This window comes from Pantherophis guttatus, chromosome 14, assembly GCF_059756535.1.
Source record: "Pantherophis guttatus breed Tessera chromosome 14, ASM5975653v1, whole genome shotgun sequence".
Taxonomy (NCBI): Eukaryota; Metazoa; Chordata; class Lepidosauria; order Squamata; family Colubridae; genus Pantherophis; species Pantherophis guttatus.
In genome coordinates, this window is record NC_142076.1 from 443,793 (window position 1) to 471,652 (window position 27,860).

A 27,860-nucleotide genomic window follows, 5' to 3' on the forward strand; every position below is an offset into this window, starting at 1 on the left:
AAGTAATCACCTCTGTTTTTTGCTCTATACTTATATTTTCTATTGCATGTCTGGGATTTGCCCATATGGGTATCTTATAGTTTAGCTTATATTGATACTTTTTCCAAACCCTCAACAACGCATTTCTAAGTATATGACCCTTAAACAGTGGACCCTTTATTCACTTTTTTTTCATATAACAGATAAGCATGCCATCCATATAACAAATCATAGCCTTCTATGTTTAACATTCTTTCTTCAGTTAAGTTAAACCAGTCGCTAATTTATGATAAAACAGCCGCTTCATAGTACAATCTTAAGTTAGGCATTTTAAGACCTCCTCTCTCACGTACATCCTGTATAATTTTCAGTTTCACTCTTGGTTTCTTCCCACCCCAGATAAAAGTATTAACCCCTTTCTGCCATTCCATCAAATTTCCGTCTTTCTTAAGCACTGGTATCATTTGAAACAAAAATAAGAACCTAGGTAAAACATTCATTTTTATTGCTGCTATCCTTCCCAGTAATGATAGTTGTAGCTTTTTCCAATTTTCCATTTCTTTCTGTAGTTTTTGCCAAAGAATTTCATAATTGTTTTTAAATAATTTCGTGTTTGAGGCTGCAATATATACTCCTAAATACTTAACCTTTTTAACTATTTCAAAGCCCGTTATTCTCCCTAAATCTTCTCTTTGAGATATGGACATATTTTTAATTATCATCTTTGTCTTATGTTGATTTACTTTAAATCCAGATACCTTACCGTATTGACCTATTATGTCCAACATATATGGAGCCACTTCTATAGGTTGAGATAAAGTAACAACCAGGTCATCTGCAAACGCTCTTAATCTATAATCCTGCTGTCTAATTACAATTCCTTTTATTTTATCAGATTCACGTAACTTATTCAACAAAACTTCTAAAGTTAAGATAAACAACAATGGCGACAAGAGACAACCCTGCCTTGTACCTTTCTCAATTTTAAAGACTTCTGTTAGGCCTCCATTAACTATTATTTGTGCTGTTTGTTCCTGATATATTGCTCTAATTGAGTGTATAAAATACTCCCCAAAATGCATTTTTTCTATTATCTTAAACAAAAATTGCCAATTCAGTCGATCAAATGCTTTCTCTGCATCCAAAAATATGAACGCTGCAGGGACCTGGTTATTTTTTTCCAAATATTCCAATAAGTTTATAATTTGTCTAACATATTTCATTTGCCTCCCTTTTATGAAACCTGATTGATCATTATGAATTGTTTGTTGCATAACTGGCATTAATCTGTTCGCTAATATCTTAGCAAAAATTTTATAATCAGTGTTCAAAAGTGAAATTGGCCTAAAATTTTCAGGTTTGATACAATTTTGATCTTCCTTCGGAATCAGTGAAACAAAAGCTGTTCTCCAAGAGGGTGGAACTCCTCCCCCTAATTGAATTTTACAAAATAAAGCTCTAAGCGGTTCTACCATTTCAAACTGTAAATTCTTATAATAAACAGCTGTTAATCCATCTGTTCCCGGAGCTTTCCCTGTTTTTAACTGCTTAATTGCAGCAATGATCTCCTCAAAAGTTATTGGTTGATTCAATCCTTCCCTCTGTTCCAACGTTAATTCCGGAATATTCCCTTCCTTTAAGTATCTATCTATATCTACACCTTGTATTGAGTCACTAGCATATAACTTTGTATAAAATTCTAAAAAAGCCTTTTTGATCATATTCTGTTGGTAAACTTCCTTACCTCTAAATTCTATTTTACCAATGACTCGTGATTTCTGCTTTTTCCTCAGCATGTAGGCCAACCACCTACCTGGTTTATTGGCATTACAAAATGTATTATGTTTAGCAAATTGTAAGCTAGTTGCCACCTGATCAGCCATTAACATATTAAATTGCCCTCGTAATATATTTATTGTTTCTTTTACCTTTTTATCTCCTGGATTAAGTATAAGTAATTGTTCTTTCTTTTTTATTTCTTCCTCTATCTCTTTCCGCTTCTTTTGTTGTTTTAGTCTATGTTTATTATTCATATGTATTAACGTACCCCCTCATATAAGCCTTACTAGCATCCCAAACCATTTCCATAGAGGTACCCTTGTTCATATTAATAGCAAAAAATTCTTTCATTTGTTTTTTAAGCTCTTTCACATTTTCTTCATATCTAAATAAATTTTCATTTAACCTCCAAGACCTCCTTTCTCCCCTCTCCTGTTCAAATTCCACCCAAACCGGACTATGATCAGTTAAAATTCTTGGACATATCTTCGTCTTCTTCACCCTAGAAATAAAATCATTTGTGGTTAGTATAAAATCAATCCTGGAGAAGGATTGATGTCTATCAGAAAAGAAAGTGAAGTCTCTTTCCTCCACATTGCGTTCTCTCCAAATATCTCTCAGTTCTATATCTTCCATCATATCAAAAAAAGATTTAGGTAATTTTGCACATGTTGAAATCTTTGATAAGCTTTTTTTATCTTTCTGTGTGTCTATTACTCCATTCCAGTCACCCATTAATATAAAAGATTTATAATCCCATTGTATTATTTTAGTGTGTAAAAATTTATAAAACTTGTCTAGTTGCTGATTAGGGGCATATATTCCAATTAAAAGCATTTTTCCAGTCTGTGTTAATAATTCAATTGCAATGTATCTTCCTTGATCATCTGCCTCGATTAAATTAGCTGATAATCCTTTCTTTACATATATAACTAACCCATTTTTCTTCTCTGGCGCTGATGCCACAAAGTGTATACCTAATCTTGAATTTATCAAATATTTTTGGTCTAATAACCTAATATGTGCTTCTTGCAGACAAATAACATCATTGTTAAATTGTTTCAAGTAATGAAATACTTTTTTTCTTTTTTGTGGTGAATTTAGGCCATTAACATTCCAAGATAGAAATTTAGTTGCCATCTTTAGCTTTTCGAAGCCGCATGAGCATCAGCTGAAGCTCCTCCTCCACCTTACTCTTCGGCCTAGCCCCCCCCCCACTGCTTCTATTTTCTGAACTTCTTGAGATAGATCTTGAGATTGTTGCATTTTTAACTGTTGTTCTTGAAGTTTATAAGTTGATCGGGTCAGTCGTTGTACTTTCAGCTCTCCCTTCTTAGATGGTTCCAGAGTTGGGGGTAAGCCCCCAAGATCCAGATCTTCTTCCATGATGATTCCTCCAGCTGCAACTTCAGCATAAATTTGTATCTGCTTTCCATCTTTTTCTTGTTGTATCATCTCCATTTTCTTTCTGCCTCCCCCCACCCCGGTGAGGGTGGGTATCCAGCCTTTAAAACATTGACATAGAAATCTTTTGCCTTCCAAACTGTGTTTAACCGGTATCTTTCTCCACTATAAGTCACTATTAGACCAGTTGGAACGTCCCATCTGTATGCCACTTGTTGATTTCTCAGCTCATTTACCAAAAAGCCAAAGTCCTTTCTACTTCTCAACATCTTTGGAGGGATCTCTTTCAAAACCACCACTTCTTGCCCAGCCACCTGTACCTTATTCTTGTAGGAAGCTTGTAAAATATTATTTCTGATCCTCCTAGTTGTGAAATAAATCACCACATCTCTTGGCAGCTGTCTTTGTCTTGCCAGCCAGGAGTTAACCCTGTAGATTTTATCAATTCGGGTTGCCACATCTTCTGGTCTTTCTTTAATTATCTCTGCAATAGCATCAGCACAAATATCCTTTAAATTTTCTTTGCTGTTTTCTTTCAGGCCTCTCAATCGCAAAGCAAATTCCATGGACCTGTATTGTAACATTACCAATTCATCATCCACTTTCTCTATTTTGGTCATGACATCTCCCATTTTGCTTTCCAAATTTAAATTGGCTTCATTAATTTCTTCCACTTTCTCATCCAGCTGAATAACAAGTTTTGACAATCCTGATACTGCATAAACAATATCATCTCTTATTTCATCGTGTTTTATTGCAAACACTTCTTTAATTAACTTTATATCCTCCTCAACTTTCTTTAATTTCCCTTCCACAAGTACTGTTAAGTTATTCATTGCTCTGGCTTGATTATTCATGGCTTCTTTCATTGCTGTTGCTTGATTATTCATGGCTTCTTTCATAAATTCTTTGAAATCATTAAGAGCAGCCTCCTGACTCTGTGAATAAGCCGGAAGTTGTGCTTTCTGTGTCACCACTGACACAACTGGAGAACCTCCCCCTCCTTTAACAACTCCTAGCTTAACTTGTTTAGAAGCCATCTTTTTTTTTCCTTTTTAAAAAGATCTTTTTTTTTTCAAAGCCACAAAGTCCCTTGAACAACTTTAAAATGCTTGTAATTTATAGTCTCTAATTTATCAGGCAAAATAGTCTTTTCTCCACAAGTTCTCACTTCCCAGCAGCTTTAATCCACTCTTACAATGCAAAGTTCTCAATAAGCACTTTCGTTTCTGACTTTCACTTTCAAAACCATAACAAAGACGCCATCTTCAGCCTCCAGCTCAAAGAAATTCAGTTTGAAACAAAGTAAATCCAGAGTTAAGCTCTGTTACTTTTAAGGCTTGTTCTCCTGTTTCCGCTCTGCCTGCGCTTGTAATCAATCAGACTCACTTTTTAACAGCAGGACCGGACGCAGCTTCTAGATCTGCTTACACAGAGTTGTCCCGGATTCGGAGCTTCTTGACGGGCTGACTGGGGAGCTCTCACCCTCCAAGCCTCTGGAATTATTCCAGAGGACTTTTAGGGAGCTCTACTCTCACCCACCGGCTCTCCTCTCCTTCTTTTCCCGAAGGGGAGGTTTTTCAGCCGCCAGACAGCCGATTTGCGCTGTAAAAGCAGCTTTTACGAAGTCATGAGGCTGGCGGTCTAAGGAGACCGTCCACGAAGCCTGCGGTGCCGACCGGAAGTCCCAGCTTCACCAATTCTTGAAATAGCACTCACTAGCTTCCTCGTAGGAATAACAATGGAAAGTTTTTGTTGATCGGCTTTCTCATCTGATTTTTCACTTTTTTTTAAAGGTACATTTGTCTCTGTTTATTTGTGTCTCAGATTGCCTGTCCTTTCCTCCAAACCCACCATCTGTTGCTCATATTCATGTGATGACTACCTTTGGCTTCTATGTTTTTTCCCAGTGGGACATGATGCACTCATTCATACAATAGAAGCCGAATTATCACAATGTGCTAAACCATTTAGTTTTGTTTGGGGACAGAAACATAGACAGAAACCCTAACCCTAACCCTATCATCAGACTCCTGGCCATAAACATTTCTCCCATTTGGTAAACTACAATCAATCTCCTCCTACAAAGCAGCTGAGAAGTTCTGGGACTGATCCTAAATGCATTCTACTATGCTATTGTCCCACAGGCAATGTGATGGATTTGAAGCCTGGCCTTTTGAGTCCCTTGCAGTCTCCAAGAAGAAGCAACTGATGGAACAGATCACATTTCAGACTAGCAGTATAACCAAACTGAATAGGCTTTCTGAACATCATCAAATCTACTAAGTGAGTATTGTCAGATGAGACTAAGAAAGTTCCACCAAGTTCAGCTTCCTTCACCCAGATTACTGTGGAAAGCTCCTAGGTAGCTCTCCTGTCCCCCTCCATTAGCAACTGCTCTATAGAAACAATGCATCTCTAAGCTCATTGCTTTTTCATTGCTACTCTGGTCAGAGGCCACTTGCAGATAGACCCGGTTATTATTTTAATTCTCTTTCCTACAAACATTTTTTCAATACATCTTTATTACAGATCCTTTAGTTGTCTTATTATAACACAATAATATGAAATAAACATCTATAAATATCACCAAAAAACAATGCAAAAACATGCAAAAACAAGGAAATGTTTGATACAAATCAAAGCTGATCAAATACAGTAAGACTTAGGAAACTTAACTAGCCAAGAAGTGTTTAGTACCCCTCCCTCCCTATAAAGACTGAATCAATTACTTACACCACTGAACCTGGAATTCAAAGAAAGAAATTCTTGATACTTGGCATATCGACTGAAACGTGCAAAATTGACCAATAGCCACGAGGTGCTGTTGAGGTTCTTTGTGCAAGCTGATCCTGCAATTAAACAGTTGGCAATAAGATTAGGTTATAAAGATGCTCTAAAAGAACTAGGATGGTGTGGAAGTACAAAGTCTTGCATTTTAAAGATCCCTGCACCCACTTCAAATCTCCAATTTAATATTTTCTTTTCTTTCTCTGTCCCTATTCTCTTCTCCTGAATTTTATTTTTCCCTTTTTATTATATTTTCATAAATCTTGAGATGTTGTACTGTTTTAATATGGTGATGTTTATAAGATAGGATTAGTAATTATTAACATTCTATTATTAAGATAGCTTAATGTGCTTCCCCTTCATGGATTACTGCCTTGTCATGGCGAAGGGGCTCACATAGCTCAATGAAGCTATGAGCTATGCTGTGCAGGGCCACCCAAGACGGACAGGTCATAGCAGATAACTCTGACAAAATGTGATCCACTGGAGAAGGAGCTTAACAGAAAAAATGTCAATATTGATTATAACTTGGGATGATAATATTACAAACATAAAATTATTTGAGGTTTTTTTTTCATCCAAACGTAAACATAACATTAACAAAAGTCACATCAAAGTACTAGTAAGTACTGCAAGACACATCAAAGTACTAGTTATATGATAATGGTTTCAATCTTAAACTTGCAACTTAAATTGTCCACTTTACTGTTAGTATATATTAAAAGTGGGGGGGGGGAGAGATAAAGGAAGCAAATTTAACAAAAGTTAAAATACCTAAAAGGCAAAAAAATATTTCCAAACGCATCAGAATTTCAATTACCCCAAGTCAAAATAGATTACTGAGGATGGGATTCCATTTGCAGTCCAGGACATTTAGAGGGGGTGAAGTTGGGGGGGGGGCATTCATTTAATGGAATATTTAAATAACAATGGCTGGGTTTGCATCAGCTGTGATTTGGCAGTTTGTGGCTTAGTGAGTTGTGTGAACTCACAATTTCCTTAGTGCACATGATATGAATGGGTCTAGCTAAACTGATTTAAACATTTTGAGTAATCCAGCCAGCGTATGGAAAGAGGAGACTAAAACATATGATGAACGGTTGAGGAACTGGGCCTGGCTGGTCTAGTGAAGAGAAGGACCAGGGGAGACATGATAGCAATATTCCAAGATTTGAGGGGCTGCCACAGAGAGGAGGAAGGGGGTCAAGCTATTTCCCAAGACACCTGAAGGCCAGATGAGGAAGAAAGGATGGAAACGGAACAAGGAGAGATTCAACCTGGAAATACGGAAGAATTTTCTGACAGTGAGAACAATCAACTAGTGGAACAGAAGTTTATTTATTTATTTATTTATTTATTAAATTTATATCCCACCCTTCTCCCCGAAGGGACTCAGGGCGGTGAACAGCCGAGAATTAAAATAACATGCAATATAAAAGTTAAAATAATTAAAAATAAATTAAATTAAATGGCCGCCCCAATTTAAAACCCCTAGCAATACAATTAAAAAACTAACCCATAAAACCTATTCAGGCCAGGCCGGTTTGCTGAAATAAAAACGTCTTCAGGGCCTTACGGAAAGTGTGGAGATTCGGAATCAGCCGTATTCCGGGAGGTAGCTCGTTCCAGAGGGCGGGTGCTCCCACAGAGAAGGCCCTCCCCCTGGGGGCCGCCAGCCGACATTGCTTGACCGACGGCACCCTGAGGAGGCCCTCTCTGTGAGAGCGTATTGGCTGGTGGGAAGTTGCCTTCAGAAGTTGTGGGAACTTCATCACTACAAGCTTTCAAGAAGAGACTTGACTGCCATCTGTCAGAAATGATGTGGGGTCTCCTACTTAGGAGGGGGTTGGACCTACAAGGTCCCTTCCAACTCTGTTAATTTGTTGACTAGGAACCTGGATTGTCATGCTCATTCTACGTGGGCAAAATGAGGTCGGTGAAATCAAGATGGTATTGCTGAAGCCCCACTCATAAAAGGGGTGGAGTTTGATTACATTGTCCCCCCTGCCCCACCCCAGGTGCTCTGGATGACCAATCAGCACAAGGACTGAGGGTTCCCTGTACTCCATGGGGTCTAACTCTGTGGGAAGAGGAGGGGAAACATGGATTCCCACCAAATTAGAGCTAATATTGAATGAAAGGAGTGACCTTCACATCAGACTTTATGTTGTAAGCCATCCAGAGTCACTGAATACAAGATGGGAGGCAAGCAACTTTTATAATTAAATAAATAGTAAATAAATAAGAGTTATTGCAAGCATTCTAGAGGTCCTGGGAATATTGTTTTATCATTGTATATCCTGATTGTTTCATCTTTTTACTTAGAACTCCTGGGGAATTAGTTTCCCACCCCACAACCAGGAGTAGGAAAATAAAGGCCCTAGATTAACTTGCAATTGCCCAACATTTGGCCCAGCCCAGTGACTACACTGCAGTGTACTTCAGATCAGCCACCAAGAGACCACACCCTGATATATAACCATTGTTCTCTTACCACTAGCATTCAATCCCCTTAAATAAGGAAGTTGGAACGAGTGGAAAACTTCATATTGGATGTGATGATTCATCTTCATAAATTCTGCATCTAATCCTTTAACACTGAAAAACAGAAGTGTGGTTCGGAAAAGAGAAGAGATAGATAGAAAAATGAAGACCAGGATAAAGAGGAAGGAAGAAAAATATTCTGAGGCAAAGTTAAATATTTACTGTTTTATAGGACTAGCATACTCCAATCTGGAGTCCTTCAGATGTCATCTGTGGCTTTTTCCCAACTTGATGCAGCCATGTTGGCTGGGAATTCTAGCAACTGCACTCCCAAAATATCCAGAGGGCACCAGCTTGGAGAAGCTTGAGCTATGGTGTCCACCTTACTTCTAAAGAACAATGCCTAACCATTTCAAATAAAACTCTTGTTAGACAGGCTTGATAGGAAGAGATAGAAAGATCTCTTAAATATGTTCTGGAGAATACCACAAAAATATTCAGCACAGACTGCAGCCTTGCTTCATGACCTTGAGTGAGGGTTTCAGATATGTGAATTCCAATTCTCAGAATTCCCCAACAAGTATAGTAATATCTTAGGAACTAAAGTACAGATAACTAGAAATTCTCAAAATTAAGAAACTCTTTACTAAATGGATAAAATAGACAGATATACACATGGTCTGAACCAATGTAAGTTATTATTGAAAACTACTGCACCCACATATGTAATTCAACACAGTCTTTGTAGAGCTAGAAAGTTAATGTTGGAGCTAAAATGAAACATTTGCATATAAATTTTTCTATACACCTAATATTCAGACAGCTATTTGCTGGCCATAGGAAAATCAAAATTTCAAAATAATTGAAGTTTGAGAATTGACAATATTTTTCTCCGGTAGACATGCTAGCAGGTGTTATGCAGTCCTGGGGATAACTGAACAGTCATAACTGAAGAAAAGATTAATAGTCCCACTACATACATTGCCTGGTATTGCTCACACTGCATGGACTCATTGTGAAGACACTGGAGCATCTCTGGTGAAATTCCTGAGATAAAAGGGCGAAGTCTTTTCTGGAACCAGGACATCACAAAGGCAGTCTCGTTGAAGTGATCTTCGTTTCTTAGCTTCTCATCCCACAAAGCCTGCATTATGGCAGTTTTCGCTTGATTGGAAATTAGGGAAGAGTTCACAATCTGGGGAGGAGATATGAGAGTTGCAGAGAAATTGCATCCTAAGGAAAAGAGTTTTATAATGAACTCAGAGAACATTGAGAATAGTTGGAAGTCGAGGAGGCCTTCCATTCATGACCGAAGTGCCTTGAGGCAACCAAAAGTCTGCCGGCACTTCTTGCCAAGCCAGTTCTGTCTCACTCAGGGGCCGGGGGTGTCCTCACGCATCTAATGTGAAACAACTTCAGGAAAGCAACTGCTAGGGGATCCTTGTGTCACCCACCAGGAAAAAAAAATCCCTGGCAACTGTTCTCCTTGAGAGGAGACAAAATAGCAGATGTACACCACATGGATGTGCCTCCCAGAAGGTGCCCACAGATCAGGTGCAGTAGTTCACCTATGAGTGGGGCATTGCCCAGTTAACCTGCCTAACTACCTGTTACCTGTTACCTATTGGCTAAAGAACCTCATCTTATTCCCACTTTTGGAAGACCACTGGGCAAATTGTCATAAAGACTGTCAGAGAAGCAGGAAGGCAATTCTTTAGTCATAAGTTCTCTAAATTCTTCCCACATCACAGCAGTCTCCAAAAAGCGTGCCTACCGTCCCTGTCCTAATGTTCCCTTTTATTGTATTCATTTTATGTATTCAATTCATGCTTATACTTATATATATTATCTAATATGTATTTGACAAAATAAATAAATAAATAAAAATAAATAAAGAGGTGACATGAGGGGGAAGCATGATAAATGGGGGGAGGGGTGTAATTAAATTAACACCTCCTTTCACCTTTTCCTTCTCAATTTTCCCAAAACCTGAAAAACAAGAGGCAGTCATGGGGTTCGCAATTTGGCAATTGGAATAGGCAGGTGTGTAGCCCAAATTGTGAGAGGCTGTAGAAGCCTGGGACCAGGAGCTTGGCTTATGTGAGAAGCAACAGCACAAAAGAGCCTTGATAGTACAGTGGTTTAGTGCACCCTGTCATTAACACAGCTGCCTGCAATTTCTGCTGGTTCGAATCTCGCCAAGGCTCAAGGTTGACTCAGCCTTCCATCCTTTCTAAGGTAGGTGAAATGAGGACCCAGTTTGTGGGGGCAATAAGCTGACTTTGTATAAAATATACAAAAGAATGAAGGCTATTGCTTAGCGCATTGTAAGCCGCCCTGAGTCTCCGGAGAAGGGCGGCATATAAATCAAATTAAAAAAAAAAAAAAGTCATGGGCCCTTCATCTGCCCCTTGCTGTAGATACATGGGACTGTCTACCCCGCAGGTCAGCAGCCCCAACTGAAATATCCCACTGGGAATATCAGAGGGTGAAGAATAAACCTTGTAAAGATGAAGTCAATAAAAAAACCACCCTCCCAAGCGTTCTGGACCTCCCAGATATGTTGGAGGAAAACTTCTCTTAGACCCAGGCCACATGGGCTATTTGTAGAAGGCTGCCCTCACTTCCATGAAGCACAGGGAGCTTTATCGGTTCCTTACCCATCATTCATCAGTAAACTCACAACCTGCTTCCCTAACAGCAGAGTGTGAGCTATTGCTCAGTGTCAAGAAACAAGGAGGTAGGATACAGAATCTTGGGAATGGAATACGCAAAACTCCCGCTCTCGTTTATGAGTGGATTCAGCAAGGCTCTGGAAGTTGCCTGAACTCCCTTTCTCTGATTGCAGAGCTGAAGGACTAACTGCCCTTTTCCCAAATAAACCTAATAATGAAACATGACTCTGCTTTACATTTGCAGTTTTGAGATAGTCCATTTCTTTTCTTACACCACAGAAAATTAAGTTTTCGCTTAATTACTTAATTCTTTTTGTATTATTTTGGTTGAGAATTATGTGAACTGTAATCCAACACTATCCGGAGGGTATCAAGCTTATCAGTCAACTAAGAATTTAACCAAACAGTCCCTCCATATATTAGATGCTTACAAACCAGGGGTGAAATCCGACCAGTTCGGGTGAACCAGTACCAGACATTTGGCCTGGGTCGCCGAACCGGTAGTGACCACTGGCTGGCCACGCCCCCGAACCGGTCGCCTTGTCACCACTCACTCACCCTGCCCCGCCCAGTCTCTGCTCTGCAGCTTGCCTGCCTGAAGCACTGTACCCCAACTGAGCGGCCCTGATCTGCCTGCCAGGTAAGCCTGCAAGTCGCGGCCTAGCTAGCTGCCCCTGCCCCCCACCCTGTCCCAGCCTGCCTCTTGTACTCCCTTCCCCGCGGCCCACAGCCCTGCCATGCTTCCCTACCTTCTATGCGGCCTTCCCAGAGGTCCCTGTGGCCAGGCCCGCTTGCAAAGGCCTCCCCTACTCCGTTTCCAATGGCCCACAGCCCCAACATGCTTGCCTGCCTTCCATGCGGCCTTCTTGGCATCCCCATGGCCAGCTTGAGAAGGCAGGCAAGCGGGCCTGGCCTGGGCATGGAGCGCCTCCGTGTGCTTTCTGGGTCAGCAGCTGCTTCTCTCCCCTGCTGGGAATGGGAAAGCGTCTTTCGCAGCACAGTGAAATTTAGCTTTGGGTCCGACTTCACTCCCATTGGGAAAGTGCTCTGCCACCCACAGTGTTTTCCGGACTGGGAGGACCCAAAATGGCAACTCCTTGCTGTGTGCTTTCCCAGGGCCCCAAGGGCCTCCCTCCTGGAGCATCGCTGCCACCGCTGATGCCACCTGCTGCAAAAGCTGCACAGGAAACCTCCCTGGGAGTTCCAGGATACAGCGCTGTCGCCCCTGCCACCGCTGATGCCAGCCACTGCAAAAGCCATGCAGGAAAACTCCCCGGGAGTTCCAGGATGCTGCGCCAACGCCACTATTGCCACTGCTTTGGAATTCTCCTTCTGCCGCCACTGCTGTGGCTGGAGCTCGCCACTAGGATCAGTATCAGTAAGTTCTTGCTTCACTCCCTGGGAAGGGCTCCGTCATGGAGGGCTGTGTGCCCAGCCCAAGTGCTTTCTCTCGGGCCTCCCGTCTCACATGTCTTGGGTGGTCTCACTCTCCTAGCCTTTGAAGGAGGAAGGGAAGGGAGAGGAGAGAAAGAGAGAAAAAGAGAGAGAGAGAAAAGAAAGAGAAAGGAGAGAAAGGAAAGAAGGAAGGAAGGAAGAAAGAAAGACAAGAAAGAAAAAGAGACAAAGAAAGTGAGAAAGAAAAAGGAAGACAAAGAGACAAAGAAAGAGAAAAAAAGAAAGAAAAAGAAAGAGAAAAAAAGAGGAAGGAAGGAAGGGAGAGAGAGAGAAAGAAAGAAAGAAGAGGAAGGAAGCACCACAAACCCTGGCACTAGACGTGGCTTCAGAAGACGCTTTGAAACAGCAAAGCAATCTAGGGCTGGAAGGGCTCCTGGAGGTCATCTAGTCCAACCCCCTACTGCAGCAGGAAACCTTACATCATCTGGATTATTTTGGTGCCTCTAACAGAGAGGAAAATTGCCAGAAAGGAGAAGGAGTTTACTAGGACAAGGCTGCCATGCAGAGGAAGGCAGAGATTAGTCCTTGATTTATGACAATTGAGCCCAAAATTTTGGTTGCTAAGCAAGAGCGTTGTTCAGTGAGTTTCACCACATTTTACTCAATCGATGACATCTCCTGGCTCTAACAGTGAGTAACATAAGTGATGTCAAGTTGTCCACGCCTGTCCGGTCACATGACCACCAAGCCACGCCCACAGAGCCGGTAGGGAAAATTTTTGGATTTCACCCCAGCTACAAATGGTAGTCCTATCTTCCCATTCCCTTCCCCTTTTTGTGCCTTCAAGTCAGTAATGGCTCCTGGCAACTGTCTGGATCCCCCTGCAGTTTTCTTTGGAGCGTGCTTTGCCATGGCTTCCTTCATGCCACTGAGAGAGCATTTCTGGCCTCGTCCCTAAAATGGGACTGGAGCTCAAAGGTCTCCAAGGTTCTAGCCACAGCCCAAACTGGCTCTCACCTATCACACCATAAGCAATAATCACATATTGTGTGAATGCAGGCATTGTATCTTTACTTGAAGTAGTGATGAACATAGAGCAAGAGTACTTTCTTCTTTAAGGGGGGGTGGTGGTGTTACCTTTTCATTAAATTCCTCCAGGGCATTGATCAGCTCTTCCCCATTCACTTGATTTAGAAGGACTCTGACTATATTGAGTGGAAGGTCATATTTTTTCCTCAGGGTGAATTCCAAAGCTTGAATTATAAAGGTACTGTTAACGTGACTGAGATTCTGAAGCTAGGGAGAGAGGATTTAAAAAGTATTAGTATTGGTGTCCAAAAGCAGTTTGAAAATGACACAGTAACAGCAAACTGGCAGGGAATTAGACACTAAAGCCAACTTTTTAATCTAGCTGCCTGTCAAGATATTGATGGATGTCCTTTTCACTTTCTGAAATCTTCATGAATGAAATTGGACAGACTTTCTCCTAAAACAGGAGGGGTCCCCAACCCTGGGGCCACAGCCTGTTGGAAACCAGGCAACAGGAGAAATGGGCAAGCACGTGCACATGAAACTCCACCCGCGCAAGTGGCGGGGGCTTCTGCTCACAAAGTTCCATTTGCACGAATGGAGCTTTGTGCATGAGCCCAAGCCCCCTCTCAAGCCCCCTCTGCTCGCGTTCAAGTGCCCACCTCTCGTGCAAATGCCACAGTTGTGCATCCACACGTGCACCTGCCACTCACACGAACACACACACACACACACAGGCCCACCAAGCTGGAAAGGTTGGGGACCGCTATCCTAAAGGAATCCCTCTAGCCAATGATGCGATAATTTTATTTTTATTTCTTTAACAAGGATGGCTTGGTTTGATTTTAGCCAGTAGTTGTGTACAGGGTTGACATCTTCATCTTGCAGTGCACATGAAAAAGGCACAGAATTTTGACTGTATAATCATGAGTGCCATCTTGACTTTTTTAAGCCATCCACCCCAAAATCACCAAGGTAGTGAGGAAATATCAAACTCGAAACAAGTAGACTCCTTATGACTTGTGTTTGAGGCACCCTCTTCTAAATCTGTACTCTGCATAGTCCAGTTTTCCTCAAGTGCCATCACCCCCAAGACCAGGGTTTCTAATAGTGGGCACTGGAGAAGGAGTTGGGCTGGCCAAGTCTGGCCTGACCTCTCCTAGCTGATGAAAGACCAGCAAAGCCTTCCTCCAGCAGCACCCTTCTAGCCCTGGATCAAGGATCTGGCAAATCCTGAAAGAGGTTCTTGAAGGCACAACACTCTTGTGAACTGAGCACACAAGCAGCATTCTCATTAAAATCCTGCACCAGTCTCATCTTAATCTACTTAATCTAAACAGGCTCTAAGGCTGTTTAGAGAACTTACATTGTCACAAACGAGGTGAGTAAGGTTGGCAGATACTTTGACATCAATTCTGTAAGAAAAGCGGAAAAAAGACGGGCATAGAAGGACAATGCCAGAAAAGGCTCCCAAGAATGTGGCGAAGGCCATCCTAATTCCACACATTCAATAAGGCTGGCCCATTTTTGCAGCAACTGACATGGTATATGACCCACCCACAGCCTTAAAAAAAAAACCCATCCTGCCAAAAATGTTAATATTTTCCAAAGAATTTTCAAGTTTTGGTGGGTTTTTTTCCATTACTAACTTTGTGTTATCTGATTATTCCTTATTGGATTAGAAAAAAATATCCTCCCTTTCCATTTTTAAACTCGTTTCGGATACAATCTGAGTTTCCTTTGCAGTTGCAGAGCTTTTCCACAATTATGTCTTCCTTTATTCTATGGCTGTTGACAGGTTTTGTTATCAACAGAAAGGAAGATACGGGGCAGAAAGATGTTCAAATGTTCCCTAATATAATGTAGCTCCCTCCAGAAGCAATTGGGAGTACAGTCCCACAGTTACAGGATTGCAGAACACGGATATATCTCATCCTTCATTCTAGCTCTTTCACTTGTAAAAAATCCACTCAAAAATATTGTCTTCCTTGCACCTAACCACTTGCTTCCCTACTATACTTCATTCTGCAAACTGCCATATTATGTAGTAGCTTGAGTTCCCAACTGTTCCTCATGTGATCTATAGAAATCAAGAAACAAAATTTTTTTGGCACTATGGCAATAAACAGTGACATTTTTGCAGATTAAAATATTATTCAAAGCTCAAGAACAAAGATTTGTAGAATAGAATGTTAGTCCTGAGTGTGGACAAGGAACTACCCTTTTACGCTAATTCCACTTTTGTTCAGAATCTTCCCAGCATCAGGAATTTGTTAATTGGGTTATAAAAATACCTCTCTACATCTTCACAAACTTCAGAAACTGCAAAAATAAAAGTAAGAACAAAGAAAAAATTAGCAGGCTTCTCCCCAAAAAGGGATTCTTGTTAGGAAAATGCCAAACCCCAAGCATTGCAATATAGCACGTACCATTAATCCTGGCAGCGGGACACTAAAACAAAGAAAAGTACAAAAGTGCAATTAATGTTGGATCCTTCAAATGTCAGTGAATTCACAATCGTGGTGGAAGTGTTTATTGCAAACTGTGATAATCATGAACCTTTAACTTTTAAAAACTAATTTAATTTTTATTTCTTCATTCATAACATTACCATAAAGCTAATACAAGTCTTTACAACTGGCAGGGAGACTATTTATAAACATAGGAGCCTTGCTTTAAAATGTTTGGCATCCATTCTCTACCATTTCTCTCCTTGTTGAGCTGTTTCTCCTTTTGTGATTCACACCCCTGCCAGGAATCTGTAGTTAAGTGTCAGGCAGCTAAGTTAATTTTTGACATTTTTTTCTTTAAGAGAATTACAAAGTAACTCAAAATCTGAAGCCCCACAACTGTGGAAGGATATGTACTACAGTATACAACAAATGGGTGAAAACCTCCGTTCCTGATCATTTTGTGACAGCTTCTTTCCCAGGACACCCAGAGGAGGAGATTAAAATCTGCAAGGAGTTGCATGCAAAAGACCAATCGCAATGCCCAGTCCACTATCTTGCAAATTTTGACAAGAGCAGGACAGCACCTTCAGTGTGTCAAGAAACAAGCAACTTACCGATGCACCTTCCACTCTGGCTACGAAGAAGGCTGCAAAACAAGAGGGAGGCCATTAGAAAGGGCCTTTGGCTTTTCCCAGTCAGACCACTTGGCCCCGATTCATCATTCCTCCAACCAGGAAGAGCTTTCAAGTGGACACGCAGACTCGCATCCTTGTGCCCAGACATGTCAGAAAATAAAAATGAGCTCCCCTGCTTCTACCTGTGAACTGCACACTTCTCCCCAAATAGGTGCGCCTGAACACGGAGGAAATCAACTTATGCCGTGCCTTCTATTTGCCAGCATTCTTTTGCTTCTCTGTGTTGTACCGAGTGGAGGAGATTGGGGGAAGGAGAGGGGGATCAGCTTTTTTTTGGTTTAAATGTATAAGAAATTTCCAGGAAATGCTGTATTCCATTCAACAGTGAAAACTGACGAAGTATACACAAGCAAACTGCTCCTCTGCAGACTCTGAAGCTTTGCAAGGAAGACGGATTCAAAGGGCCTCACAGATCTGAGCATGGCAGAGATTTCTGTGGCATAGCCCCAGCCATGGGGACAGAAGGGGCTCAACTCAGCCCTGGAGCTTCCAGTCAAAGAGTCAGGCCATCCCCAACACAAATGAGGACTTCAAGAGACAAAACTCGTGCCCTCCAGTTAGAAGGCTGGGTTACTGAGATTGCCAATCTTAGCACACCCATAGGGATCTACATTAGGGAAAGCTGATGAGAAATTCTTTGAATAAATATCCAGAAGAGAAAGTCTAAATGGAATCAAAAATCCAACAAGAAACAATGGAGTTCTGAATATTGAAATCATTTTGTCATTAGCCTAAGAACTGCCTTAAATTTAAATTTAAAAGCTGCAGTGAGGAGAACATTTGGGGAAAACACAGACAACTGTAGATGTGCAGCACAATATCTTCTTCCCAGAAAAATTTGCCTTCTTGCAAGAATTTGCAGCCAGTGGAACTGCATGAGACAATGGCCAGATATCTGTTTCTGAGATTTAAACATAATGCATTGGCTGCCAGTCTCCTTCTGGGTGCAATCCAATGTGTTGGTGATCACCTTTAAAGCTCTTCATGGCATGGGTCCAGGCTACTTGAGGGACCAGTCATCCCACTGGGATTGGCCTGTCCTTTCCAGGCCAGGGGAGGAGGCATGCTGCAGGTCCCATCAGCCTGATTATTCTGGCTGGCGGGGTCCAGGAGGAGGGCCTTCTCTGCTCTTGCTCCTGCCCTCTGGAACATCTCCCCCCATCGCCAATGTGAGGCTGGCCCCAGCCCTCCTATCCTTTCGTAAGGGCCTAAAGACATGGCTCTGCCAGTTGGCCTGGGGCCCAATGCAGGAGCATCAGGTGATTAACAAGAGATCCCCCCTCCCTCCCACCCTGCCCCCCCTCCCCATCTGTAATTGGATTGTAGCACTTGTTGGTTTTGTTTTTAGTGCGTATACACACACACACACACACACACACACACACACACATATATATATATATATTATGATTGTAAGCCACCCAGAGTAACCCTGTAGGAAGATGGGTGCCCAATACATGTCATAAATAAATAATAAATAATCTATAGAAGGGATGAAGCCATGTGGAAGATGCCATAACTTTTGTAATTGAGCTGTTTTGGCGAAAGGTGGCCACAACCTTACTGGAAAGGAGTTAGTGTAGACGCCCATGGGGGGAAAATAGCACTGACATACCTATATAGAGTACAAAAGCTGTAAACAGGAATGAAGGCTGACACACTTGTGCCATGGTGGGTCTCATCCTGGCACTGTAAAAAGAAAACAGCCACCAGTTGTGCAATTTAAAGTTTCTTAAAATGCATCTCAAAGGTTTCGAAGGGAAAGGTTGCAAACGTTGTTGCAGCTTGACATGTTTTACCCTCCCCGTGAACGACCCCCTTACAAAGCAGCATGCTGGTCGAGCAACCTCATCCGTGTATCCATTCATGCTTTGGGACAGGTCATGCTCAGTAATCATTTCACAAGAGAGCGCTCTCAAAAGCCCAGGCATATAGACTGGCTGGCAAAGTTAGGGTTCCTAATTTGCTCAAGGCAATATAGGAAGGTGAAGCCAACAGGACATCAAAACAGAGAGCAAGCAGAAATCCATTTTTAATAGTTTTTTTTTTTAGAAAAGCAAACTGGACGAATACATTCACTTCCTGATCCTTTGCGTCTGGTTTAAACAATAAAATGTATAACCAGGATCCACAGATGGCCCAAATTCACACACCCTGGGGCAAAAATTTCTAGAGGCAAATGTTAAGTTTTGGAAATTTCCTCAAAGAATATGGTAAAAATGAGGAATGCCAGTAATCAATTGCCAAAACTAAGTGGACCATTTGAAAATTCCAAACTTTTCACAATCCAGGTTTTACTATTCTGACTTCATGTCTTAACTATTTTTTTCCCAGTTCCCATATTTCAGAGTTATTATAATGCAATTGTTACCTCACAATGCTCTATTGTGCTTTGAATTATTTGATAAAAACAAGATACCTCTCCAAATGTACACAAGGAAAGAAAAAATTGGGAAACAGAGAACGGGTAAAGGGAAATTATAGCACTGTAAACAGTAAATACAGTCAATGGATCCTTGTAGATAAAGGTTCACCCACCTCTATTCAGGAGTTGACGTCCTCGTGATGTACGTTAAAGAACAAGTTTTTGCTGGATTATCCTGATCTTATCCCTTGAAGGTGGGAGACGTCAGAAAGAAAGAGGCGTGACAGGTATCAGATTTCCACAGTTGCTTCAGAAGACGACTAAATTATGGTTGGAGGATGACCATAAGCCCTCTTTTGAATACTCAGGCAATCTCCGCATATTAGTGGAAGCCATGTCAAAATAGACATCTCTCGTTTAAAGGCACAACTCCCAATCAACAGTATTTATGCTTATTTATCAGTGGTTCCAAAATCCATCATTTGGAACATGGAGTTTCTCACATTTTGAAAAGGAAATGAGGAAATGAGGAAATTCAAATGTCACACCTACCATATATTAGTCAGATGGTCAAAGTCAATAGAGGTGAACATGCTATATAGTTTGGGGATACCAAAGCAAGCTTTGGATTGCAAAATTCTCTTCTGCCTTTTGGAATGAAAAGGACATTGGGGCATTGAATGGACCTTTGCTCCCTTTTGAAGTTGTAGTGTTAATATAGTCAAGTTCCTTATGAAGAGAACTGTAAATTTTGTGAAGTTTTGTTCAAAAAGCAATCCAAATGTAATTTGTACTGATATCTAGTTTATCCTCCAGTGATTTAGACAAAGACCCAGCAAGAATATATCAGGCATTGCTTTGTAGGTGTCATCAATTTCAAAGGTTTCTTGGGATTCAACTGTTCTGAAGCCAACCTTTACGATACTTAAGAGCAAAATTCTGTGGAGATTTTGGCAAACGCCAGTTAAAACAGAGGCCAAGAGAAGCAGGAATATCAATCTTCTTAAGTTCCTAACAATTTGCAGTAATATTTTAGAAGAGAAGGATTAGATGCAATGCCTGTTCCTGTAAATTAGAAAAAATCTCCCTTAACTTAATAGGGTTGGTGACTCTTGTGTTTTTTTGGGGGGGCAGGGGAAGCATTAGCAAAGAGATACTGCACCATTTTACTGCTTGTCCCAATTGTTTGTCTATACCTGCAAACAGGTAAAACTATCTTAAAACTTGCTAACCCTTTGACGTCTGCATTCTCTTTGCTTGACTTTCATCTACTTACTGATAATAAAGATATTCAACAGTTTCAGAGCAGGTTGGCCTGGTTTATCTTGGCTTCAGGGAATTCCAGCCTGGCCAGTATGTCCTCATTCTTGGACAGCCCCTCCTAGAATGCCCTGCCATTCTCTGGATCATGTTGGCTTCTCTTTGCAGAAGATTAGCTAACACTGCTTACAAGTGGCCTCAATTTTCTTGAATTTTTCTGTAAAGCAGTATTTTTATTTTATTTATTTGATTTGTATACCGCCCTACTCCCGAAGGACTCAGGGCGGTGAACAGCCAACAATAAAATACATAAATACACAAAATTTAAAAACCCGATAAAATCAAATTAAACTTTTTGGCCCAGACAAATTAAAATACCCCAATAATTTAAAAACAGATTAAAATTTACAAATTTAAAAAGGGAAGAGATCAGGCCAAGCCCGCTTGATGGAATAAAAAGGTCTTCACAGCACGGCGGAAGGAGCACAGATCCGGGATCCTCCGTATCTCCGGGGGGAGCTCATTCCAGATGGTAGGTGCCCCCACAGAGAAGGCTCTCCCCCTAGGGAAATCTATTTACTTGATCATCTATATTACCATACTGGAAGCAAAAGAAAAGAAAAAAAGAACAATTGATTGAATGAAACTGATTCCAAATATGGATTCTGACGTGTAGGAAATGGCATGAAGCTAACTAGGTGGGAATTGATGCAAGAGGCATCTATCTTTAGATCCTACGCACATTGCAAATATCCAGAACATGAAGTAAAGGTGTTAAGAACATTTCCCATGTGCTGGAATGCACTGAACACTTGTGGGACTTACTTGGCTGTGGGCTACAGATGCCCCGGGCCAAAACCTTTTGCTTCCTGCCTCAGATTTTTACTCCATCTCCAGATTGGGGCAAAGTTAGCGACTAACTTTAGCCCAACCCTGCCAGAAGACACAGGGAAGATAATAGATTGATTCATCACATTCCACTAAGCCTGTATGGAATTTATTTATTTCTCACATTTCTATCCTGCTGTAATAAGACAATAACAACCAAGTAGAACACCCATGGTACAACATTCATAGAAACAGTACAATACCCCCAAGATAAAAATGTAAGTTAAAAATGGCATAACAAAATCAGGGGGAAAGCTTTCAAAACTACTATGTCTTTAAAAAGTTTCTGAAAAAGGCTCTGATCTCCCAGGGGGCTGTTCAGCAGCATCAATGCACCTTCTTGTGGCAGTCTCCATCTGAAAGTGTGGGATCAATAGTAGTTTCTGTTTGACCTAACAGGCCTGCCCAATACTGGTGGGAGGAGGGGATCCTGAAGCAGAGCCATAATGGGCTTATAGGTGAGAAGCAGTTCCTTAAATTGTACCCAGGAACCAATCATCAGCCAAAAGTCCACAAATTATAGTAATGGGTTCCCAATGATCACACCATGGAGTTTTTCAGATGTTTATATATCACTTTTAATTTGAATATCATAACTGCCTGAAAGCTCAAAGCTTCTATCACCAGAAATTGACAGGGTTTTATTATCTTGTGAGATTCTGAATGATTTTTTTTAAAAAAAATTGGAGCGTAATGACATTCTTGATGACATCATGGTTTCAAGACTATAAATGAAATAATCTCTGCTATAAACCTAAATCACCAGAAATCAACAGTAGTTTAAATCCACCTTACTGAACAAACCCATTACACCTATTATTTCTAGTACCAGTTAAACAGGGTTCCATTTGGCTAAGACTAATCAGGCAGCGATTCTAAAATAGTACATACCATTATTTATTTTGACAATGTTCACAAATGTAAAACAATAATTAATAAGTATTCCAAAATCTTACAAAAGTCATAAATGCACAAAATATCACCATACATCATGTTTTCAAATGTACTAAGAAATTATTTCATAGCCCCAGTTAATAGTGCAAATTTAGAAATTTTGGGTGATAATATGCAGTGGGAACTAATGTTAACACAGCTGAATTCACAAGTCACCATGAATTTTTATCCCAAAATAGATCTCTCATCTTACAATTCATAAAACATCCCATTAAGGAATTAGATTTATATTTCTAGTCAATTCCAAACAAAAGTTTATCAAAAAGTCCAAAGAGCAGGAGGGGAGGGGAAGAGAGGATCATAAAGCTGAAAGGAACCTTGGAGATCTTCTACTCCAGCTCCCTGTCTAAGGCATCCTGGTCAAATGGTTGTCCAAACTTTTCATGAAAACCTCCAGTGATGGAGCATCCACAACTCCAGGAGGCAAGCTGTTCCACTGATTAATTGCTCTGTCAGGAAATTTTTCCTGAGTTCCAGGAATTTAATTATTTGATTATTTTCCTGCTTGGTCTACAAGGTGCAAAGGTGGAAAACAGCACCCATTCTGACTTCTGGAAAAAAAAGAGCCATCCGAGCAATGTCACAAAAGTAGCATCTCTTATCCCACAGTTTTTAGCCAAGAAAACACTTAGCAATTTCCCGTGCTAGCATTACATTACACCAGGCGTCCCTTACTAGTTTCACACAATTATTTCAAACTGAAATAAGAGTGGCATGGTAACCTAGAGGTGAAGACACTCACCTTCACTCAGAAGGCAGCGACAGATGTCTCCCTATCAGGGTGCAAAGAGAAAATATCTGCTGCAAACTCCATGTAGGCATCAGGAAGGGCATCCGGTCAGTAAACGGTCTGCCCCATTCAGTCACCCAACTCCACCCCGAATTAAGAGATTACAGGGTCATAAAAAGAAAAAACATTCAAACTGAAGTAAATGATAAAGGAACATGCAAGAAGACCTTTCTACTTCAGTTAAAAGGTAGAGTGGTGTGAGGTGTATTGTCCTAAAACATATATTGGTTCTACTCAGTGGTGTCAAGGGGAAATATATGAGGAAATGTGTGAAGCCAGCTCTACCTCTTTTGTATAGGCATCATGACACTGTGCACAAACACGCTTGCAGCTCATTGTTTTTTCATTTTTACATTCAGAGGATCTTATGGTCCACCTGCAAAAAGTGAGAGTCCTTATTTCCTGGGGAGAAAAAATAGATTTTCCCTTTTGTTATGAGTTTTATTAATGTTATTTTATAAACTGCCTGTATATAAACAAACAACATAAACTTTAAATCTCTAGTCCTGATATACTGTTCCTGACTTATGTTCACTTGTAGGTAAAATAATTGCTCCTTACTTCATTTCAGGAGACAGATTAGGAGAAATATTTATGTAGTACCTTTTTGCAACAGAAGCTTCATATATTAAAACCACAGGAGCTATTCTTTAAAAAAGGAAAGGTTTAAATGTGTGAAGCTTTAAAAAAATCTTTTAAAAAATCTCAGGCTCTCTTATCAGAGAAAAAAAATGATTTGTTAACAATACAGTGGAATACCTATTGAACAAAAAGTATATAGCCTATTTGTAATCTATAAATTAGATTTTAAGTCTAGAACTGGGTAAGTAGACAATCATGATGCCTTTGCTGTACAAAGTTTAAACCAAGTGAAGTAAAAAATCATCTTTTGCTGGGGTGGTTCAATTTTCCTTTCGAGTAGTTTTCCAGTACATCTGCCATTCTATGGAAATATTCAAATACTTTCCAGTTTTCCAGAATCTTGTTACCTGTCAGGCAACAAGATCTAAGAACTAATAAATCTGCTTTGCTTTTGTAAGGCTGCAAGAAAGCTGCAATTCATTTTAACTTGGATAATCTAAAAAAAACTAATGTAATGGCCTGAGTTGTGATTTTCCCATTTTAATAAACATTTCGGTCTAAAAGAAGCATGGAAAGGAGAATCATACCATATTTCAAACAATCCAAAGATATGGCTTGAATCTATTCACACATGGACTTTTCTAAAAGAAACACACCAAATTTCAGAAGATACTTTCAGGAATTTCTGCCCTGATGTCAAGTAAAACGGTTTCATCTATTAAGCTGTTTTTGAAGACCTTGGGCCACCACACCGCCTGCCCTACGGATCTGTTAGGATAAGAGCTGAATTAATGTATTAGAGCTTTCCTCAAGGGAAAGAAAAAAAATGCAATTATGGACAGTAAATTACAAATATTAAATATTGTAAATGAATAAATAAATAAATCCATAGAATATCTTAGCAATTTGTACTACTGTCAGTTTTACATGCTATTTGGTTTTTGTATTTTTTTATTTTACAGTATATTTGAAAAGCTAATGCTGTCCCACTTGAAAATCATCACGAATCCGCTGTTAGACCCTTTGCAATTTCCATACCGAGCAAATAGATCAACATATGATGCTGTTAATATGGCTCTGTACTACATCCTACAACATCTTGAATCTCGAAAGACCTACGCAAGGGTCCTCTTTGTAGACTTTAGTTCAGCATTCAATACCATCATTCCAGACACCTAACTAAGCTAAACCAGCTACAGGTACCAGACCACCCCACCGATGCCCTTGATGTGATGTCTCACTGCCTGGAGGCCGTGCGGGTCTGGATGGGGAGAAATAGGCTCAGACTCAACCCTTCCAAGACCAAGTGACTGTGGCTTCCGGTGTCCTAATATAGTCAGCTGGTGCCATCGCTGACTATTGGGGATGAATCCCTGCCCCCCACAGAGAGTGCTTGCAATCTGGGTGTCCTCCTGGATGCACGGCTGTCTTTAGAAGAGCATATGACGGCCGTGGCCAGGGGGCCTTTTTATCAGGTTCGCCTGATTTGCCAGTTGCAGCCCTTTCTGGACCGGGACGCCTTGCGCACGGTCACTCACGCCCTTGTCACCTCCCGGCTGGACTATTGTAATGCTCTCTACATGGGGCTCCCCTTGAAGAGCACTCGGAGGCACCAGCTAGTCCAGAATGCGGCTGCGCGGGTGGTTATGGGCGCAACCCGTTGTGCCCATGTGACACCCCTCCTGCGCAAGCTGCACTGGGTCCCAGTGGTCTTCCAGGTGCGATTCAAGGTGTTGGTAACCACCTTTAAAGCGCTCCATGGCGACTTCCAGTGGCACCGCGTCGTCAATGGCAGCTCCCTTTGGAGCGCTAGCCCTGCGATCTCATTAAAGTCACTAGAACAGCGAAAACCAGCTATCTAGCGGCTTGGAAATTTTCCCCTCGGGAAAAGAGGGGAAAGAGAGCAGCCAGGCTTGGGTAGAACTCCCCAAGAGTCCCAGGAATAATTCTTGGGGCGCGAAGGGTGACAGCTCCCTGGAAGCCTGACATAAGCTCCGGACCCGGGACGCTTCTGCTTTTAGCAGAACAAGACGCCGTGACCATCCCTGCAACAATTTAACAATATTTTGGATACAAAAGCAGGCAGAGTGAAGTCAGGAGGGACTCTAATTGCAAGTATTAAACTTTAATTCCTGTGTATTGAACACTTCCTTCTTGATTGCTGTGGGAAGAAAGTAAAAGGAAATGGCGCCGAGTCTTAATTGGGCATGGTAACGAAAGTTAACTCTAAAGTACTCATCTGCGCTGACAGTCTCTGCTGATAATAAATGGAATTTGTTTTAAAAGAAAGAAGAATTAAATTGGACTGTAGATAAATTCAAACTTATTGAGGACTGGAAACTAATTGGAAATTGAGTTAATTTCTGGGACTGGCTGTTGTAAAAGTTTTAATTTGGAACTGAAAATTGGAAAATGGCTTTCAAGCAAATAAAAACTGCTGGGGCCAAAATTACTGTGAGTTCTCCTGTTCCACCACCCAAACCGCAATCTTTGACAGTTCCAGTAGAACCACAAGTTTTAATCCTGGAAGCCTTGCAGCAAGCCTTAAAGCTGCAAGCCTTCTCTTTAGAAGAAAAAATTACTTCTGCTTTTGATGAAAAAATGAAAGTGGTGACTGATAAAATGAATGAAGTAACTGGAGAAATGACAGAAATCAAAGATGTAATTCAAGCTCGAAATAAGGAAATTAGAGAAGACATTATTTTTGCATTTAAAGGTTTGGCAAGCCACATTGAAGGGTTAGATGAAAGATTAGAGGAAATTAATCAATCAAACGTGAATTTGGAGAATAAAATGGGAGAGGTTCAGACACAGATAGAAAAAGCAGACTCAGAGGTGATGATGATACAATATAGATCAATGGAATTTGCCATAAGAGTAAGAGGTCTGAAAGAAAATACCCAAGAGAATTTGAGAGAGATCTTTGCAGAAGCTTTTGTACAGATAACTGAAGAAAGAAAGGAGGATTTGGATTGGCAAATTGATAAAATTTATCGTATTAACTCATGGGTGGCCAGGCAGAGAAATTTACCAAGAGACATTGTAATTTACTTTACAACAAGGAGACTAAGAAATATGATATTGCAGGCTTCTTACAAAAATAAACTTCAAGTGGCAGGGCAGGAGATTTTAACATTGAAAGAAATCCCTCCCAAAATGTTGAGAGCAAGGAAGGACTATGCTTTTGTGGTGGATGAACTTAGAAAGCGTCAGTTACAGTACAGATGGGAGATTCCAACTGGATTGGTGGTGGATTATTCAGGACAGAGATTTCATCTTAATACAGTATGGAAGGCAAAAGATTTTCACTTTAATGTATTAAAGGCTGGAGGTTCATCTTCTCCAGAAATCAGAAGAAGAAAGGAAACAGAGGAAGCAAGAAAGGGAGGGAAAGAAATTACGCAGGCTCAGGCACAGGCTCAAGGAGGGGCCTCGATTATTGAAGAAGATTTATTACATCTTACGAGCTCTGCCCAAGACATGGAATTATTTGGCAAAATAGAGGAACCAAGGGACCAAAGACAGACTCGAGCAGCAACGAAACGCCAAGAGGAATTAAAGGTGCAGCAAGCCCAGATGAAAGCACAAGAAACTACAAAATCAGAAGCAGTGGGAGGGGCAAGGCCGAAGATTAAAGTGAAAGATGACCTTCAGCTAATGCTTGAAATTGCCAAAGATGGCAAGTAAATTTTTAACTTGGAATGTCAATGGATTAAATTCACCGCAAAAGAGGGGGAAAATATTTCATTATCTGAAGCAGTATAAAAATGACATTATATGCTTACAAGAGACACATATTAGAATGCAAGATCAAAAATATTTAATAAATGCAAGATTGGGGACACATTTTGTAGCATCTGCACCGGAAAAGAAAAATGGTATAGTTATATATCTAAAAAAAGGTTTAATAGCTAAATTAATTGAAGCAGATGTGCAAGGAAGATATATCACAATTGAAATTTTAATAGAAGGGAAAAAAACATTATTAATTGGAATATATGCACCAAATCAGCAACAAGAAAGTTTCTATAAGACTTTACATGCTAAATTAACACAATGGGATTACAAAATACATATAATGATGGGAGATTGGAATGGAGTTATGGACATTAAAAAGGACAAAAAAGGATCTCTGCAAAATATCCAAATACATGCCAGATTGCCTAAATCCTTTTTTGATATGATGGAGGATATGGAGCTGAGAGATATTTGGTGTGAGAGGAATGGAGAAGAGAAAGATTTTACCTTTTTTTCTGATAGACATCAGTCATTTTCTAGGATTGACTTTATATTAATTTCTAATGATTTTCTTTCTAGGGTGAAGAAAACGAAAATATG

At 40.5% G+C, this 27,860-nt stretch overlaps 2 protein-coding genes across 3 annotated transcripts in view; one reads left to right on the plus strand and one right to left on the minus strand.

The window, feature by feature from the left end:
* LOC117667369 (uncharacterized) overlaps nt 1-19,315 on the minus strand; it is a 79,941-nt gene extending 60,626 nt beyond the window's left edge. Inside the window, exons 1-10 of one of the 2 annotated variants that reach the window (XM_087878701.1) lie at nt 19,222-19,315; nt 18,299-18,372; nt 16,603-16,634; nt 15,965-15,986; nt 15,830-15,857; nt 14,902-14,950; nt 13,644-13,802; nt 9,417-9,631; nt 8,447-8,550; nt 5,899-6,014 (exon numbers count right to left, since the gene is read on the minus strand). In XM_087878701.1, coding sequence (XP_087734827.1) covers nt 5,899-6,014; nt 8,447-8,550; nt 9,417-9,631; nt 13,644-13,802; nt 14,902-14,950; nt 15,830-15,857; nt 15,965-15,986; nt 16,603-16,634; nt 18,299-18,365 — 792 coding nt within the window. In that variant the 5' untranslated portion in view covers nt 18,366-18,372; nt 19,222-19,315. Of the gene's footprint in view, nt 1-5,898; nt 6,015-8,446; nt 8,551-9,416; nt 9,632-13,643; nt 13,803-14,901; nt 14,951-15,829; nt 15,858-15,964; nt 15,987-16,602; nt 16,635-18,298; nt 18,738-19,221 lie in introns of those variants that run through there. The other variant, XM_087878700.1, reaches the window with a different exon arrangement.
* A 3,878-nt stretch (nt 19,316-23,193) lies between these two features.
* On the plus strand, nt 23,194-27,209 carry LOC148112077 (uncharacterized). The gene has a single exon (XM_087878594.1). The coding sequence runs from the start codon at nt 25,935-25,937 to the stop codon at nt 27,207-27,209; it is 1,275 nt and encodes a 424-aa protein (XP_087734720.1). The 5' UTR covers nt 23,194-25,934.
* Nucleotides 27,210-27,860: the final 651 nt, after the last annotated feature.